General features: G+C 35.5%; 1 protein-coding gene across 1 annotated transcript in view; it reads left to right on the top strand.

Annotated features, from left to right (window-relative positions):
- The window catches only part of LOC308696663 (uncharacterized protein), a 32,138-nt gene extending 15,375 nt beyond the window's left edge, over positions 1-16,763 (top strand). Inside the window, exons 2-5 of the mRNA XM_081375552.1 lie at positions 4,382-4,501; positions 4,662-4,803; positions 12,199-12,313; positions 12,437-16,763. Coding sequence (XP_081231678.1) covers positions 4,382-4,501; positions 4,662-4,803; positions 12,199-12,313; positions 12,437-12,574 — 515 coding nt within the window. The 3' untranslated portion in view covers positions 12,575-16,763. The remainder of the gene's footprint in view (positions 1-4,381; positions 4,502-4,661; positions 4,804-12,198; positions 12,314-12,436) is intronic.
- The last annotated feature ends 1,088 nt before the right edge of the window (positions 16,764-17,851 follow it).

Here is a 17,851-nt window from a genome sequence, read left to right as displayed (position 1 = left end):
TGAAATATGTTACCCAGAACATGCAACTTTATGTGCCGACAAAGCATACTGGAGGTGCCATTACTTTAGTATTTCAAAAGTTCTCAAAAAAACAGGAACATAGAGGCATAGATTAATTCATTCTTAAATGAAATCTTGCATTACAACATTTTCTGATGTGTTATTTATGAAATATGGTACCCAGAATATGCCGCTCCATGCAACTTTATGTGCCGACAAAGCATACTGGAGGAGTCATTACTTTAGTATTTCAAAAGTTCTCAAAAAAACAGGAACGTAGAGGCATAGATTAATTCATTCTTAAATGAAATCTTGCATTACAACATTTTCTGAAGTGTTATTGTTGAAATATGTTACCCAGAACATGCAACTTTATGTGCCGACAAAGCATACTGGAGGTGCCATTACTTTAGTATTTCAAAAGTTCTCAAAAAAACAGGAACATAGAGGCATAGATTAATTCATTCTTAAATGAAATCTTGCATTACAACATTTTCTGATGTGTTATTTATGAAATATGGTACCCAGAATATGCCGCTCCATGCAACTTTATGTGCCGACAAAGCATACTGGAGGAGTCATTACTTTAGTATTTCAAAAGTTCTCAAAAAAACAGGAACGTAGAGGCATAGATTAATTCATTCTTAAATGAAATCTTGCATTACAACATTTTCTCTGTTATTGTTGAAATATGGTACCCAGAATATGCCACTCAATGCAGCTTTGTGTTTCGGAGAGATTGTTTTATTTCTGTTTTTAATGAAGAAGGTATTGTTATTATTACTATTAACATAATTATTATTTCATATATAGTTAACTTTATATTCACAATGCATATATAATCTGGCACATTTAACTGAAGCTTTAGCAGAACACATTAAAGGTGCTCTGGATATGAGGATGCACATAATGTTTCGTTTGTCCTTGATGTGCTACTACCGGAGGTAAGATACTTGACCACACATAATTACTATGCAGATTCTGATTATATTTGCGGTCAGTGAAAATAGAAAGTTTATTCTGTGTGTTTATTCTCTTTATTGTTTTAAAGCTTACCATAATAATTCTGATTAAGATTGAAGAATTTAATCGATTTCAAGCAGAAAGATGTTTAAACACTGGATTATCCCGTTATTTGTAGTAAGTAGAATATTAAGCAACATCCATTGCAGTTTAATGACAACTCATAATCGGTGCCATAGATTCATTGTCTGTGTGAAATAATTTATATATTTTTAAATTATCAGATGGCTTCTGAACATGACTGCACACAAGATGTTTGGACTAGGCCTACGCATTTATTGACTTGTTTCTTCATAAAAGATTGTGACTGTTAATTGTGTTACATGTTCAATATATTTGTTTTATTTGTAATAAATTATTATGGTAGTGCAGTATTGTCTAAATTATTCTTTATTGCCTTAGAACTGGTTAGGTATATCGCTGGTTTGTGGTGATAAATATTATAAAAAAGTGTCGTCTTTCTGGCTCCTTCAGACACAGAAACCACTGATTAAAGAGTCATATGCTGTGTGCATACTCTTTAGTGAAAGTTTATCTAGACCTGTACAGGCTCATTTTTGAGAATGAAATCAATTACTCAAGTCGGCCCATACAGTTGCATGGAGAGGCATATTCTGGGTACCATATTTCAATAATAACACATCAGAAAATGTTGTAATGCAGGATTTCATTTAAGAATGAATTAATCTATGCCTCTATGTTCCTGTTTTTTTGAGAACTTTTAAAATAATACAGTAATGACACCTCCAGTATGCTTTGTCGGCACATATAGTTGCATGTTCTGGGTACCATATTTCAAAAATACCACTTCAGAAAATGTTGTAATGCAAGATTTCATTTAAGAATGAATTAATCTATGCCTCTACGTTCCTGTTTTTTTGAGAACTTTTGAAATACTGAAGTAATGGCACCTCCAGTATGCTTTGTCGGCACATAAAGTTGCATGTTCTGGGTACCATATTTCAACAATAACACATCAGAAAATGTTGTAATGCAAGATTTCATTTAAGAATTAATTAATCTATGTCTCTATGTTCCTGTTTTTTTGAGAACTTTTGAAATACTAAAGTAATGGCACCTCCAGTATGCTTTGTCGGCACATATAGTTGCATGTTCTGGGTACCATATTTCAACAATAACACTTCAGAAAATGTTGTAATGCAAGATTTCATTTAAGAATGAATTAATCTATGCCTCTACATTCCTGTTTTTTTGAGAACTTTTGAAAAACTAAAGTAATGGCACCTCAAGTATGCTTTGTCGCCACATAAAGTTGCATGTTCTGGGTACCATATTTCAACAATAACACATCAGAAAATGTTGTAATGCAAGATTTCATTTAAGAATGAATTAATCTATGCCTCTACATTCCTGTTTTTTTGAGAACTTTTGAAATAATAAAGTAATGACACCTCCAGGATGCTTTGTCGGCACATGAAGTTGCATGGAGAGGCATGTTCTGGGTACCATATTTCAACAATAACACATCAGAAAATGTTGTAATGCAAGATTTAATTTAAGAATGAATTAATCTATGCCTCTACGTTCCTGTTTTTTTGAGAACTTTTGAAATAATAAAGTAATGACACCTCCAGGATGCTTTGTCGGCACATAAAGTTGCATGTTCTGGGTACCATATTTCAACAATAACATATCAGAAAATGTTGTAATGCAAGATTTCATTTAAGAATTAATTAATCTATGTCTCTACGTTCCTGTTTTTTTGAGGACTTTTGAAATAATAAAGTAATGGCACCTCCAGTATGCTTTGTCGGCACATAAAGTTGCATGTTCTGGGTACCATATTTCAACAATAACACATCAGAAAATGTTGTAATGCAAGATTTAATTTAAGAATGAATTAATCTATGTCTCTACGTTCCTGTTTTTTTGAGAACTTTTAAAATACTAAAGTAATGGCACCTCCAGTATGCTTTGTCGGCACATAAAGTTGCATGTTCTGGGTACCATATTTCAACAATAACACATCAGAAAATGTTGTAATGCAAGATTTAATTTAAGAATGAATTAATCTATGCCTCTACGTTCCTGTTTTTTTGAGAACTTTTGAAATAATAAAGTAATGGCACCTCCAGTATGCTTTGTCGGCACATAAAGTTGCATGGAGAGGCATGTTCTGGGTACTATATTTCAACAATAACACATCAGAAAATGTTGTAATGCAAGATTTCATTTAAGAATTAATTAATCTATGCCTCTACGTTCCTGTTTTTTTGAGAACTTTTGAAATACTAAAGTAATGACACCTCCATTATGCTTTGTCGGTACATAAAGTTGCATGGAGAGGCATGTTCTGGGTACCATATTTCAACAATAACACATCAGAAAATGTTGTAATGCAAGATTTAATTTAAGAATGAATTAATCTATGCCTCTATGTTCCTGTTTTTTTGAGAACTTTTGAAATAATAAAGTAATGACACCTTTAGTATGCTTTGTCGGCACATATAGTTGCATGTTCTGGGTACCATATTTCAACAATAACACATCAGAAAATGTTTTAATGCAAGATTTCATTTAAGAATTAATTAATCTTTGCCTCTATGTTCCTGTTTTTTTGAGAACTTTTGAAATACTAAAGTAATGGCACCTCCAGTATGCTTTGTCCAGTATACACACACACACACACACACACACACACACACACACACACACACACACACAGACACACACACACACACACACACACACACACACACACACACACACACACACACACACACACACACACACATACATACATACATACATATACACACACACACACATGTTAGACTGGAGTAATGGATAACTTCTAATAAAGAACAGAAATTACATTACATTAAATCTCAGTTGGAAACATAATGTCACGTTTCTCCATACTTTTAAAAAAACATTTAGTAATTACAAAATAATAATTTAACACATAGCTTACACCATTTATAGAGGCAGACAAGATAATCTTTTCAGGAGTAAGCTATTTATTTTCACTGTTAAATGAAAATGCTGCCCGATCCACAGGCTTGCAATTCACATACAACTGTTCCTTTAAGAAATACGGCCAAAAGCACTGAGGGGGAGTGGTTAACAACCATCCAACATTTTTAAGGTGGAATGAATAGTTCGACGAATAAGGAGCTGGCGAAAAAGGAGCTGGAGTCAGCCTCGTTTGAGGGTTATGGTTAGGGTTAATAGTATATCATGGGATAATGTTTATTTTTGGTGAACTATCCCTTTGTTTAAGCTGGGTGACTTGTGTGGTTTTGCTGTTTTGCGCAGGATACTGCAGCCCGGAGGAACAGCCTATGGCACTTCATGACTTGTAGTAACGTTGATGTTTTCGATCTGTGTATTGCAGCTGCAGAAGACAAAGAAGAAGATCATCTTTTTGCAGAATGTCATGCCGCTAATTTGGCCAATTGTGACAACATGTATCGGCAGAATGCTCGCTCCAAAGTGGAAGAGGAGAAGTTTAATGGTATAAGTTGGCCTATCACAAATTCTGAAACATGAGACATTTAGAAGTTTGCTTAACACTTTCTGTGTTGCTGCCAATGCAGAAGAGCAGAAGTATGTCTGAATCCGCTGTCAGTGTCCATGGGTACAGGCGTAATGTCCATGATTCACATGTCTTTCAGAGTATAGACGCAGCTGGAAGGAAGTGGGTGAGAAGTTGAAAGAGAAATACCCCCAGTGGACTTCTGAAGACATCTCCAACCTCAGATTTCATTTTGAGCATTTTGCCGAGGAATTTGGGTATCTCCTCCACTTCCGTATCCTGTAAGTGAACACTTGCTTTCAGTACCCATGCATTTTGCAAAGCTAAACCCAGTGTTAGGGGGAAACAGTTTAAGACCCATGGACCAAATGTTTGAAAGAAGACCCGGAGTCAGAATTATAAAAAATTGAAGACAAGTTTTACTGAAGATAGTTTGCAGTTTCATCAGCAGAAGTTCAGCTTCAAGACTCGCACAGGAGTTCGTAGGCCGCCCCTCTTACAGTTACACAGATCACAGCAGTTACACCATTTCCAAGGTCTAAGCTACGTCATTGAATGATTCTGATTGGCTAAGAAATTGATAAACATAGTAATTTTCCACACATATACAGATAGCCAGAAGCATATCTCCATAGATTGTGCCGCTGACACTCGGACCCTGAAGTCAGGCACGTCGTGACCTTCCAGGTCGCAGATTTTGGGTGGCTGGGTGCCAGCATGTCTCGAACAACAACTCTGTCAAACTCCAATAATGCCAGTGGTTCCTTAACCTGTAAGCAAGAAGACTAACACACATCTTTTCCAAGGTTGGATTTGGCCAGGCTCTAACTATAAACAGGAGTCTCGTCTCAAAACATCAAGATAACAAGTTCTTTCTCTCAGGATAGGACACTTTAGTCTAAATGGAAAATATAGGCTTTAACTGACAAATGGTCCCTTAAACTATAGACTTCAATGACCCCTATATGTTTTAACACATTGAAGACCTTTCTAAAAACACAAAACCAGTCCCTATTTAATTTCTGGAAGCTGGGATAAATAGGCAAGCAATGTTACTGCATTCAAATATCAAATACAGACATTAAAGAATACATGAAAAGAACATTTCAGTAATCACACTGGTAACTTCTATAACAAAGTAAAATCTCCAGAGAAGTAAGTCAACCCATGTTATATTTAGAAGGAAAAATATTGATTAATACCTTGATGATAATCACTCATTACATATACATTGAAGCAGCAGTGGATTCCAATCCACTCCCTTCAGTCCCCCGTTTTAGACCGATGTGGGGTCCTAAACACCACATCTGGTCTTTCCAAAAAGGCTGCTTCAAAAGGTTTGGTTTCTGACCCATGCTCCTCTATCAGGTTAAATTTTTATAAAACAGGCAATATCTTTTTCCTTTTAAGGACTTAATATGAACATAATATCCCACATAGTACATAGTATTATTGATCTCCAGAACCTTCGGACATAGCTGTCTTTACATGTCTTACACAGCTGTTATTCATCTTGGTGAATTTGGTATTATCATCCACTAACTGATACAAAACAAGTACATATTTATTCTCTGGAAGCCGGGCTAAATAAGCAAGCACTGTTGCTGTATTCCTAGCATGGGCTAGACCCACAGTCACTACTCAGATCCTAAATACAGACATGGTCTATAATCATAAATACCAGGATATGTTCATAAAACTATAATTTTCAATTCCTTTTATAATAAACTAAGAAATAGTTAATCCATTCTTTTTTTACTACCCCCATTATAGACCCTTTAGATTCAAAACAAAATGTTTGTCAAACCAAAATAAATAAACAACAAAAAATCAAAAATTATAATAATAATAATTAAGACCCAAAACAATATCCATAATATTAATCCATAACCCATAATCAAAGTACCTTAAGTCTCTACTGAAGTAATCCTTCAGTTTACAGTCCCATAGCATGTATCATTTTAATTGTATAACATCTTGTACCTTTCAAAATTAGAAATAAAATAAAACAAATTCATGTCATCATTTCAATCATTATTTTACCACTGAAATATAGAATTGTTCCCAATTCTGCTTAATAAAACTTTTGTTCATTCCTCATCCTTGTATCACGTTAATTAATACCTGTTAATCATACTCAATGCCTTATTATTTTTATCTGAAACTCACTTTTCATACCATTTCAACTTAATTTGACTGAACAGGCGTTCATAAATAGTTCCATAAATTCTATCAGAAATTTTGTTTTCATAACATACATTTTTCTACTATATTTCTTCTCATCTTTCTCTATTTCCATACATGCCTCATCTAGCCAGTACATTATTGTTTTCTTACAATCCAAAATATTATGTTACTCGAATCTCAACCCTTAAGTCGAACAGACAGCCATATAGCTGCTTTCTCCTTCAACCTTTTATTACATACATTGTAGTTCACTCAGACATCTAATGTTATACATCCATTTAATGGATTAAGAAATAAAACTTTTTTTTTAGAAGTTATATCCACTCCTCCTTTGTTCGCCCACCGGCCTTTCATAAAAATGAGGGATCCCTCTCTGGATAATTTGGATAGTGACTTTGCCAATGTGTCACTTTGTCTCTCTGCCATCAAGTCTATTATTTTTACATTTACCATTATGATCCCATACCTAGGTGTCTTATTTAAATTTAGACCCTCAGTTGAATTTAGACAAGAGTTTTTACCCCATAATGGATGACAATCTTAAACTTCACAATTCCAATTTACATAAATACTAATCCAGAGAGTAATTCAGATCAGAACATTCAGAAGATTCAGAACATCATAAATGACAAAAGTAGTCATAATTACCAGTAACAGACAGAGCTGGAAAACCAATCCAATTAAAGCTCGTCCAATGTTCTGTATCGTCTTTTCATCAGATTGACTCAGAATTATCAGCTTTTTTAAAGTTTGTCGTTTCACTTAACCCATCTGTAATGATAAAACACTCATTCCAGAGGTTAATGACAAAATATTCACAAAATCAGGAAATAATAGTACCACAAACTAACACATACAAGACATGAAGTGCAGTCACCATCACACGCACTCATTCTAGACACACACATATGTTAAATGCTCATTTTCAATGTTCACTTTTTATATTAACTCTAAAAATATTTACTTCACATTTTTCTTTCGATTTTACCTAATTTTACATAGTCTCTTTGCCAGTTTCAAAGCATCTCTGTTCATTACTCACTTGATTTTAGAAAAGTCAGCTGGGTGGTTCATTATCATTATTTTGCTTCAGCTTGCTTTAGCAGGCCGATAACAGAAAGACAGACAGAGCACCGTCCCTGCCTCCATTCAGAGTCTCTTTCACTATACACAAATAATCTTTTCAGCAGCCCCCTAAGACTGTAACTTAGACAAAATGTAATAATAAATTAATTTTAATAACCTTTGACCATTCACCTTTGTTATCCAGGCTTTTTCTTGAATCTACAAAAGCTGTCTTCATCTTTAGCCACCAACATGTCTAATGACCTTCAGGAGTTAAAACTATCTTATTGACCTTAGTTCAAAATAAACATTTCTATAGATTTTTTTTTTCTTGCTTATAAGGCACCCAACTTGATATAAATTAAGAAGTTTTGTTACTGTCTCCACAACAAATAATGCCAGTCACCTCATGTTCTCAGCTGGTTCTTGAAAGCCCATTCCCATCAGCTCTTTATCTTTAATCTCCATCAGGGTGTTGTCCCCTGGCATGGTTGCAGACACTTGTCACAATGAAAAACAAGTCATCCAATGAATGCGGTTTCTGTTGAGTGGTATGGAGGAACTCACATTTCTGGGTCAGACTGCCGTAACTTCTCACAGCTCATCCCCCCTTAATGATATAATGATGCTGCTGGCCTCACAGTCATCAGCTCCACTCTCATACCCATCTCACATAACACACCTCCCATCAGAAGATGCCCAGTGGCGGCGGTGACCCCCTGCCTTAGGTTGCCCTCGTTTGGCCAAAGAGGATCTTACCCGTCCTTGAGTAATCACCTCGTGCACACTGGTAACCGCTCTTCCCCATCACAAAATCAGTTTTCTTCAACAGACTCAGTTGTTTTCTGGAGCTTAGGGAAGGCACATTCAAGAGTCACCAGAGCCATTCGGACTGCCTAATAGTGTTAACACAGGGAGACAGGTTAATAACAGCGGTATTTAATCGCTTAAATATTTTAAACATCTTCAAATCAGCAAAATCGCAATACTGAGATTATACTCAGTGAATTTATTTATCACAACGTCTTTAGCCGGGAACCATCGGCCCTGTTTCATGGTGGAGACTAAAATGAGACAAAGAAGTTACTGGCCCTGAATTAAACTAGTCAAAAACGTCACTTCTATCGTTTAAGACTTCTTTAAAGTCATTCAGTTTTACTTTTAAAACATTTACAAATTTCCCTTTAAATGTATGAAATCTGAACTGCCTGTTTCATGATTTCTTTTAATATCTCCATGTCTATGGTTTTCAAATAAAACACTGTGCTTAACTATAAATAGCTTATTATCATTTATGTCACAGGCTCAGATAACAGCTTTTATCTGACTTTGAATGAGAGAGAGACTCTGAGGCATTCAGGACTGGTACACTGCACTCTCTTAAACTTCTAAAATCAAACTTTATCTACTATCTTTTAACTCTAGCCCAGCAGTAAGGCATCTTTGCCCGAATTTACATGTATTTTCAAACAACCATATTTTATATTTGTCTTTTGCCCACATCAGGGAATTTAGACATTAGAAATTTCATTCAGATTGTGTCTCTGTCGCACTGGACGTCTCAGCCACAGCACACACCAGATTCAGATAAGCAAACTGTTTCAGCCAATCACAAGCTTATCTTTGGAAAGCAAAACATCAGCTCCTAGTTCTTTCATGGTCAACACTATTCCTCCACGTTCAAGACACTAACAATCTGTTTGTTTAATCAGATGCCTTTCTATTTTACATTTAGCAACTGTTAATCCAGTAATACTGCTTCTACTTATTCGATCTTAAATAAAATAATAATTCTAGTTCTCAATAACGTTTCACATTTCTTTTCAATTTTAGTTGTCAAGTTCTTAATTACTTCCATGTATTTTCCTAGGAGATTATCAATCTGCAATTAGGACTCACATTAACTTTGAAGAGGCTATCACTCTCTGCTTGATAACACACCTCCCATCAGAAGATGCCCAGTGGCGGGCATCTTAAACACTGATCTACTTTCAAACCCACATTAATACCAGAAATTTCTGTTAATTTCACATTTTTATCACCTTCTGAGTGGCCATTTACAATTACGGGCAAAATGGCCCAGTTGACCACTATTAAAACACTCTCTGTCATCTGGTGGGTTCATGTGTCAGCTTCAACTACATCAACAGACAACTTGCCTATAGTTTGATCACTGTGAGCTTGCAAACGGCTCCGACTTACTGCACACCCTTGAAGCAGTGTGTCCCAATCAGGAATGCAAACAGAGCCACTGATAAGCAGTTCTCTGTATTCCTTTACAGTCCACCCGTGCAATAGCCAAATCATAATCTTCATCATTATCATTGGCAGCACATTCATTTTCATAAGCTGCACAGAAAATCACTCAACATATTCTAAAGGGTTTTCACAATGTTTCTGTTAAACTTGAATCACATTTGTCCACGGAAATGATCCCAGACCCATAATTACATTTACTTGCTTTTTGTAATCATCATAAGCAATACAAGGCTAAGACTTAAAAAAATTTCAGTTTCTTTCTTTGTCTAGCCAGTCAAGTTGTTGTTTAAATTTCCGAACAGAATCAAAACCTGACTCCCCATTTTCTTATTAATTTCACTTTCTTTGAAGTCAGAGCTTCCGAGCACAGTTGCTTACAGCGTTTGCTCTCTTCTGTCTCACTATTTGTTTCAGGACTGTTCAGGTTATTGATCAAGTTACTCAATTTGTCTGCCATTTCTTAATCACAGTTCAAACTCACCTGTTGCAGAAATGGAGGCGGCGATCTTTGAACAACACAGCTTGGCTTCTGCATGATGAAACTGCAAAGTATACTCCAACATCACAGTTACATATACTGGTCCACGCCAATTTGGGTCACAACTTTTATTTTTCTCTTGGGATCATTCCTGATGCATCCCTGGCAAACAACCTTATTTTTGTTAATATCCCTAACTGCCTAATTCACTAAGTTCAGGGTACCCCTATCTGAGATGGAAGAGACAGAGTAGGTTCGCGGCGCCCTGGACCTTCAATCCAGGGACGTACTCTACTGGGGTGTTGCTACACCAACCATGCCCAGCGGGGCCCCCACAGAGCACGCTTCGCTTGCGCTGTCTGCTCTTGTTAACTTTAAACAATGCTATCAGCGACTTCTTATACTTTTAACACTTAGTATAATTAATCTTCACTCTCCTCATCGGAGTGAAGCTCTTCCGTTCCCCTTCACAATCTCTTCCATTCAGACATAATAAACTATTTCTACCTTGTTTGCTGATTTGCCAGGGGTGGTGTCACCAAGGATAATTGCCCGCATCCTCCACCATTACTGTTAGGGGTAAACAGTTTAAGACCCATGGACCAAATGTTTGAAAGAAGACCCGGAGTCAGAATTATAAAAAAATTGAAGAAAAGTTTTACTGAAGATAGTTTGCAGTTTCATCAGCAGAAGTTCAGCTTCAAGACTCACACAGGAGTTCGTAGGCCGCCCCTCTTACAGTTACACAGATCACAGCAGTTACACCATTTCCAAGGTCTAAGCTACGTCATTGAATGATTCTGATTGGCTAAGAAATTGATAAACATAGTAATTTTCCACACATATACAGATAGCCAGAAGCATATCTCCATAGATTATGCCGCTGACACTCGGACCCTGAAGTCAGGCACGTCGTGACCTTCCAGGTCGCAGATTTTGGGTGGCTGGGTGCCAGCATGTCTCGAACAACAACTCTGTCAAACTCCAATAATGCCAGTGGTTCCTTAACCTGTAAGCAAGAAGACTAACACACATCTTTTCCAAGGTTGGATTTGGCCAGGCTCTAACTATAAACAGGAGTCTCGTCTCAAAACATCGAGATAACAAGTTCTTTCTCTCAGGATAGGACACTTTAGTCTAAATGGAAAATATAGGCTTTAACTGACAAATGGTCCCTTAAACTATAGACTTCAATGACCCCTATATGTTTTAACACATTGAAGACCTTTCTAAAAACACAAAACCAGTCCCTATTTAATTTCTGGAAGCTGGGATAAATAGGCAAGCAATGTTACTGCATTCAAATATCAAATACAGACATTAAAGAATACATGAAAAGAACATTTCAGTAATCACACTGGTAACTTCTATAACAAAGTAAAATCTCCAGAGAAGTAAGTCAACCCATGTTATATTTAGAAGGAAAAATATTGATTAATACTTTGATGATAATCACTCATTACATATACATTGAAGCAGCAGTGGATTCCAATCCACTCCCTTCACCAGACAGATATCTTTTTAATTGTAACAAACACCATTTCAGCTCTAGGTGGCAGCAGCACTCTCTGACTCCATCCCACACAAGTCAATACTAGATCAGAGTATTTTAATAAATAAGTATTAATAATCTCTCACAATCTCTTATTCTCTCTTGTTTACTGTGCCGACATGAACTCTGGGACAGCAATGAGATGCTTGACTTCTTTCAGCTTGACTCTTCTCCTGAGCAGCGCAGAGCGATGTTTGACTCGGTAGACACTCAGCATTATGGCGCCATCAACTTTGAGGAGTATCTTCAGGTTATAAACAATACCTCGAATTATGAGTTTTTGCAGAATTCTTTAACATCTATGTCCGTTTGTCTTCATCAAGAAGTCTTTAGCAGATGTTTGATTTTCACTCGTTGTCTCTCTCTCTTTTAGCTGATGAACAATATGAAAGTTGGGTCACCTGTGCCCGCGGCTGCTTGGTTTGACGAGGACAGAGATGAGATTCTGACACTGTGCCATGAAGTATCGCAAGCTGACCCCTTCACACAGATGTGCTATGGTTTGTTCTAGACCACAAGGATTGCTTTGTACAGTAATGGCTGTCATCTGTGTTCTGTTTACTCTTTTTTAAGTAGCACACATAGAAATGTTGTTTTGTTTACTTCAGTTTGTAATGTTTTTTCAGTATTGCTGTTTAAGACTGAATTATACATTCTGTGTGATAGAGTGTAGAAAACAAGAGTTTCATTGTTAAGGATGACTAGTCAGAAAACAAGTAAAAGTATGATGTATGAGGATAAACGTGTACAAGTGTGATGTATGAGGATAAACGTGTAAAAGTGTGATGTATGAGGATAAACGTGTAAAAGTGTGATGTATGAGGATAAACGTGTAAAAGTGTGATGTATGAGGATAAACGTGTACAAGTGTGATGTATGAGGATAAACGTGTACAAGTGTGATGTATGAGGATAAACGTGTACAAGTGTGATGTATGAGGATAAACGTGTAAAAGTGTGATGTATGAGGATAAACGTGTAAAAGTGTGATGTATGAGGATAAACGTGTAAAAGTGTGATGTATGAGGATAAACGTGTAAAAGTGTGATGTATGAGGATAAACGTGTAAAAGTGTGATGTATGAGGATAAACGTGTAAAAGTGTGATGTATGAGGATAAACGTGTAAAAGTGTGATGTATGAGGATAAACGTGTACAAGTGTGATGTATGAGGATAAACGTGTACAAGTGTGATGTATGAGGATAAACGTGTACAAGTGTGATGTATGAGGATAAACGTGTTAAAGTGTGATGTATGAGGATAAACGTGTTAAAGTGTGATGTATGAGGATAAACGTGTTAAAGTGTGATGTATGAGGATAAACGTGTAAAAGTGTGATGTATGAGGATAAACGTGTAAAAGTGTGATGTATGAGGATAAACGTGTAAAAGTGTGATGTATGAGGATAAACGTGTTAAAGTGTGATGTATGAGGATAAACGTGTAAAAGTGTGATGTTCGAGGATAAACGTGTAAAAGTGTGATGTATGAGGATAAACGTGTACAAGTGTGATGTATGAGGATAAACGTGTAAAAGTGTGATGTATGAGGATAAACGTGTAAAAGTGTGATGTATGAGGATAAACGTGTAAAAGTGTGATGTATGAGGATAAACGTGTACAAGTGTGATGTATGAGGATAAACGTGTAAAAGTGTGATGTATGAGGATAAACGTGTAAAAGTGTGATGTATGAGGATAAACGTGTACAAGTGTGATGTATGAGGATAAACGTGTACAAGTGTGATGTATGAGGATAAACGTGTAAAAGTGTGATGTATGAGGATAAACGTGTAAAAGTGTGATGTATGAGGATAAACGTGTACAAGTGTGATGTATGAGGATAAACGTGTAAAAGTGTGATGTATGAGGATAAACGTGTAAAAGTGTGATGTATGAGGATAAACGTGTACAAGTGTGATGTATGAGGATAAACGTGTAAAAGTGTGATGTATGAGGATAAACGTGTACAAGTGTGATGTATGAGGATAAACGTGTAAAAGTGTGATGTATGAGGATAAACGTGTAAAAGTGTGATGTATGAGGATAAACGTGTTAAAGTGTGATGTATGAGGATAAACGTGTAAAAGTGTGATGTATGAGGATAAACGTGTAAAAGTGTGATGTATGAGGATAAACGTGTACAAGTGTGATGTATGAGGATAAACGTGTACAAGTGTGATGTATGAGGATAAACGTGTACAAGTGTGATGTATGAGGATAAACGTGTACAAGTGTGATGTATGAGGATAAACGTGTTAAAGTGTGATGTATGAGGATAAACGTGTTAAAGTGTGATGTATGAGGATAAACGTGTAAAAGTGTGATGTATGAGGATAAACGTGTAAAAGTGTGATGTATGAGGATAAACGTGTTAAAGTGTGATGTATGAGGATAAACGTGTAAAAGTGTGATGTTCGAGGATAAACGTGTAAAAGTGTGATGTATGAGGATAAACGTGTTAAAGTGTGATGTATGAGGATAAACGTGTAAAAGTGTGATGTATGAGGATAAACGTGTTAAAGTGTGATGTATGAGGATAAACGTGTAAAAGTGTGATGTTCGAGGATAAACGTGTAAAAGTGTGATGTATGAGGATAAACGTGTAAAAGTGTGATGTATGAGGATAAACGTGTAAAAGTGTGATGTATGAGGATAAACGTGTAAAAGTGTGATGTATGAGGATAAACGTGTAAAAGTGTGATGTATGAGGATAAACGTGTAAAAGTGTGATGTATGAGGATAAACGTGTAAAAGTGTGATGTATGAGGATAAACGTGTAAAAGTGTGATGTATGAGGATAAACGTGTAAAAGTGTGATGTATGAGGATAAACGTGTAAAAGTGTGATGTATGAGGATAAACGTGTTAAAGTGTGATGTATGAGGATAAACGTGTAAAAGTGTGATGTTCGAGGATAAACGTGTAAAAGTGTGATGTATGAGGATAAACGTGTTAAAGTGTGATGTATGAGGATAAACGTGTAAAAGTGTGATGTATGAGGATAAACGTGTTAAAGTGTGATGTATGAGGATAAACGTGTAAAAGTGTGATGTTCGAGGATAAACGTGTAAAAGTGTGATGTATGAGGATAAACGTGTAAAAGTGTGATGTATGAGGATAAACGTGTAAAAGTGTGATGTATGAGGATAAACGTGTTAAAGTGTGATGTATGAGGATAAACGTGTAAAAGTGTGATGTATGAGGATAAACGTGTAAAAGTGTGATGTATGAGGATAAACGTGTAAAAGTGTGATGTATGAGGATAAACGTGTACAAGTGTGATGTATGAGGATAAACGTGTTAAAGTGTGATGTATGAGGATAAACGTGTTAAAGTGTGATGTATGAGGATAAACGTGTAAAAGTGTGATGTATGAGGATAAACGTGTAAAAGTGTGATGTATGAGGATAAACGTGTAAAAGTGTGATGTATGAGGATAAACGTGTAAAAGTGTGATGTATGAGGATAAACGTGTAAAAGTGTGATGTATGAGGATAAACGTGTACAAGTGTGATGTATGAGGATAAACGTGTACAAGTGTGATGTATGAGGATAAACGTGTACAAGTGTGATGTATGAGGATAAACGTGTAAAAGTGTGATGTATGAGGATAAACGTGTAAAAGTGTGATGTATGAGGATAAACGTGTAAAAGTGTGATGTATGAGGATAAACGTGTAAAAGTGTGATGTATGAGGATAAACGTGTAAAAGTGTGATGTATGAGGATAAACGTGTAAAAGTGTGATGTATGAGGATAAACGTGTAAAAGTGTGATGTATGAGGATAAACGTGTAAAAGTGTGATGTATGAGGATAAACGTGTAAAAGTGTGATGTATGAGGATAAACGTGTAAAAGTGTGATGTATGAGGATAAACGTGTTAAAGTGTGATGTATGAGGATAAACGTGTACAAGTGTGATGTATGAGGATAAACGTGTAAAAGTGTGATGTATGAGGATAAACGTGTACAAGTGTGATGTATGAGGATAAACGTGTACAAGTGTGATGTATGAGGATAAACGTGTACAAGTGTGATGTATGAGGATAAACGTGTACAAGTGTGATGTATGAGGATAAACGTGTAAAAGTGTGATGTATGAGGATAAACGTGTAAAAGTGTGATGTATGAGGATAAACGTGTAAAAGTGTGATGTATGAGGATAAACGTGTAAAAGTGTGATGTATGAGGATAAACGTGTAAAAGTGTGATGTATGAGGATAAACGTGTAAAAGTGTGATGTATGAGGATAAACGTGTTAAAGTGTGATGTATGAGGATAAACGTGTAAAAGTGTGATGTATGAGGATAAACGTGTAAAAGTGTGATGTATGAGGATAAACGTGTACAAGTGTGATGTATGAGGATAAACGTGTAAAAGTGTGATGTATGAGGATAAACGTGTAAAAGTGTGATGTATGAGGATAAACGTGTACAAGTGTGATGTATGAGGATAAACGTGTAAAAGTGTGATGTATGAGGATAAACGTGTACAAGTGTGATGTATGAGGATAAACGTGTACAAGTGTGATGTATGAGGATAAACGTGTAAAAGTGTGATGTATGAGGATAAACGTGTAAAAGTGTGATGTATGAGGATAAACGTGTAAAAGTGTGATGTATGAGGATAAACGTGTAAAAGTGTGATGTATGAGGATAAACGTGTAATTAAAATAATCTGCAATAAATAATTTATGCAATTTCAGATTTGTTATAAGCTGCCTTTAACTCTATTTATACATTGTACACTACTTTTCAAAAGAAATAGTTTTTATTCAGCTAGAGTTCATTAACTTGATTAAAACTTGACAGTAAAGACATTTTACAATGTTACAAAATATTTCTAATTCAAATCATTTGTAACTTTATCAAAATGCACTGAATGTATCATGATTTCCACAAAAATGTATGAGCAGCACAACCTTAGTTTTCAACGTTCCTAATAATCATCTTGAGCACCACATTTGCATAATGATGTGTGACGGATCATGTGGGACTGAAGACTGGAGTAATGGCTTCATTTTTAAATGGATAATTTTTCACATTATTACTGATTTTTTTGATAACAAATGCAGGTTTGGTGTGATTAAGAGACTCAAAAACTATTAAATCTAAATGAACTCAAACTTTTGAACAACGGTGTATTAAATAGTACATTTAATGTTTATTCATAGATTTTAATCATAATTATTTTTCAAATAAATCAACTTAAATAGAGTGAAAAGCTGATTTAAAAACTTAAAATAATAATAATTTGTTACATTTATATAGCACTTTTCTTGATGCGCACTGTGTTGATGGCAGCGGCAGCTCCTGAGCCGCATGTGAAACTTGATCTCCAGCATGATCTGAGAAACTCAAAGAGCATCTTGCTTGAACGTCATACCTTATTTTACAAATTATTTGTATTGTATAAAATTAGTGACCAAGAAATAATGCTGAATCTCAATCATACAGTATATACACTACCACATTACATTGATCAAAAGTGATAGTAAGACATTTATGTACTAAAATATTTTTATTTCAAATAAATGCTGTTCTTTTGAACTTTATATTTAACAAAGAATCTTAAAAAAAATTTTTCCACAATTTTCTCCAAAAATATTAGTTTTCAATACATCAAATCATCATATTAGAATGAGTTCTGAAGGAGTAATGATGCTGTAAATCTGATTTGCCATTACAGAAACCTATTTAAAATGTTAATAATATTTCAGAACATTGCTGTTTTTTTCAACTAATTTTTAATCAAATAATTGCAGTGAGAGTTAGTGAAAAATCTTTCTCAT

The sequence above is a fragment of the Scardinius erythrophthalmus genome (genome assembly GCF_964197995.2).
Source record: "Scardinius erythrophthalmus genome assembly, chromosome: 9".
Classification (NCBI taxonomy): domain Eukaryota; kingdom Metazoa; phylum Chordata; class Actinopteri; order Cypriniformes; family Leuciscidae; genus Scardinius; species Scardinius erythrophthalmus.
Note: the sequence above shows the minus strand (reverse complement) of the source record. Positions and strands in the feature narration are given on the sequence as shown.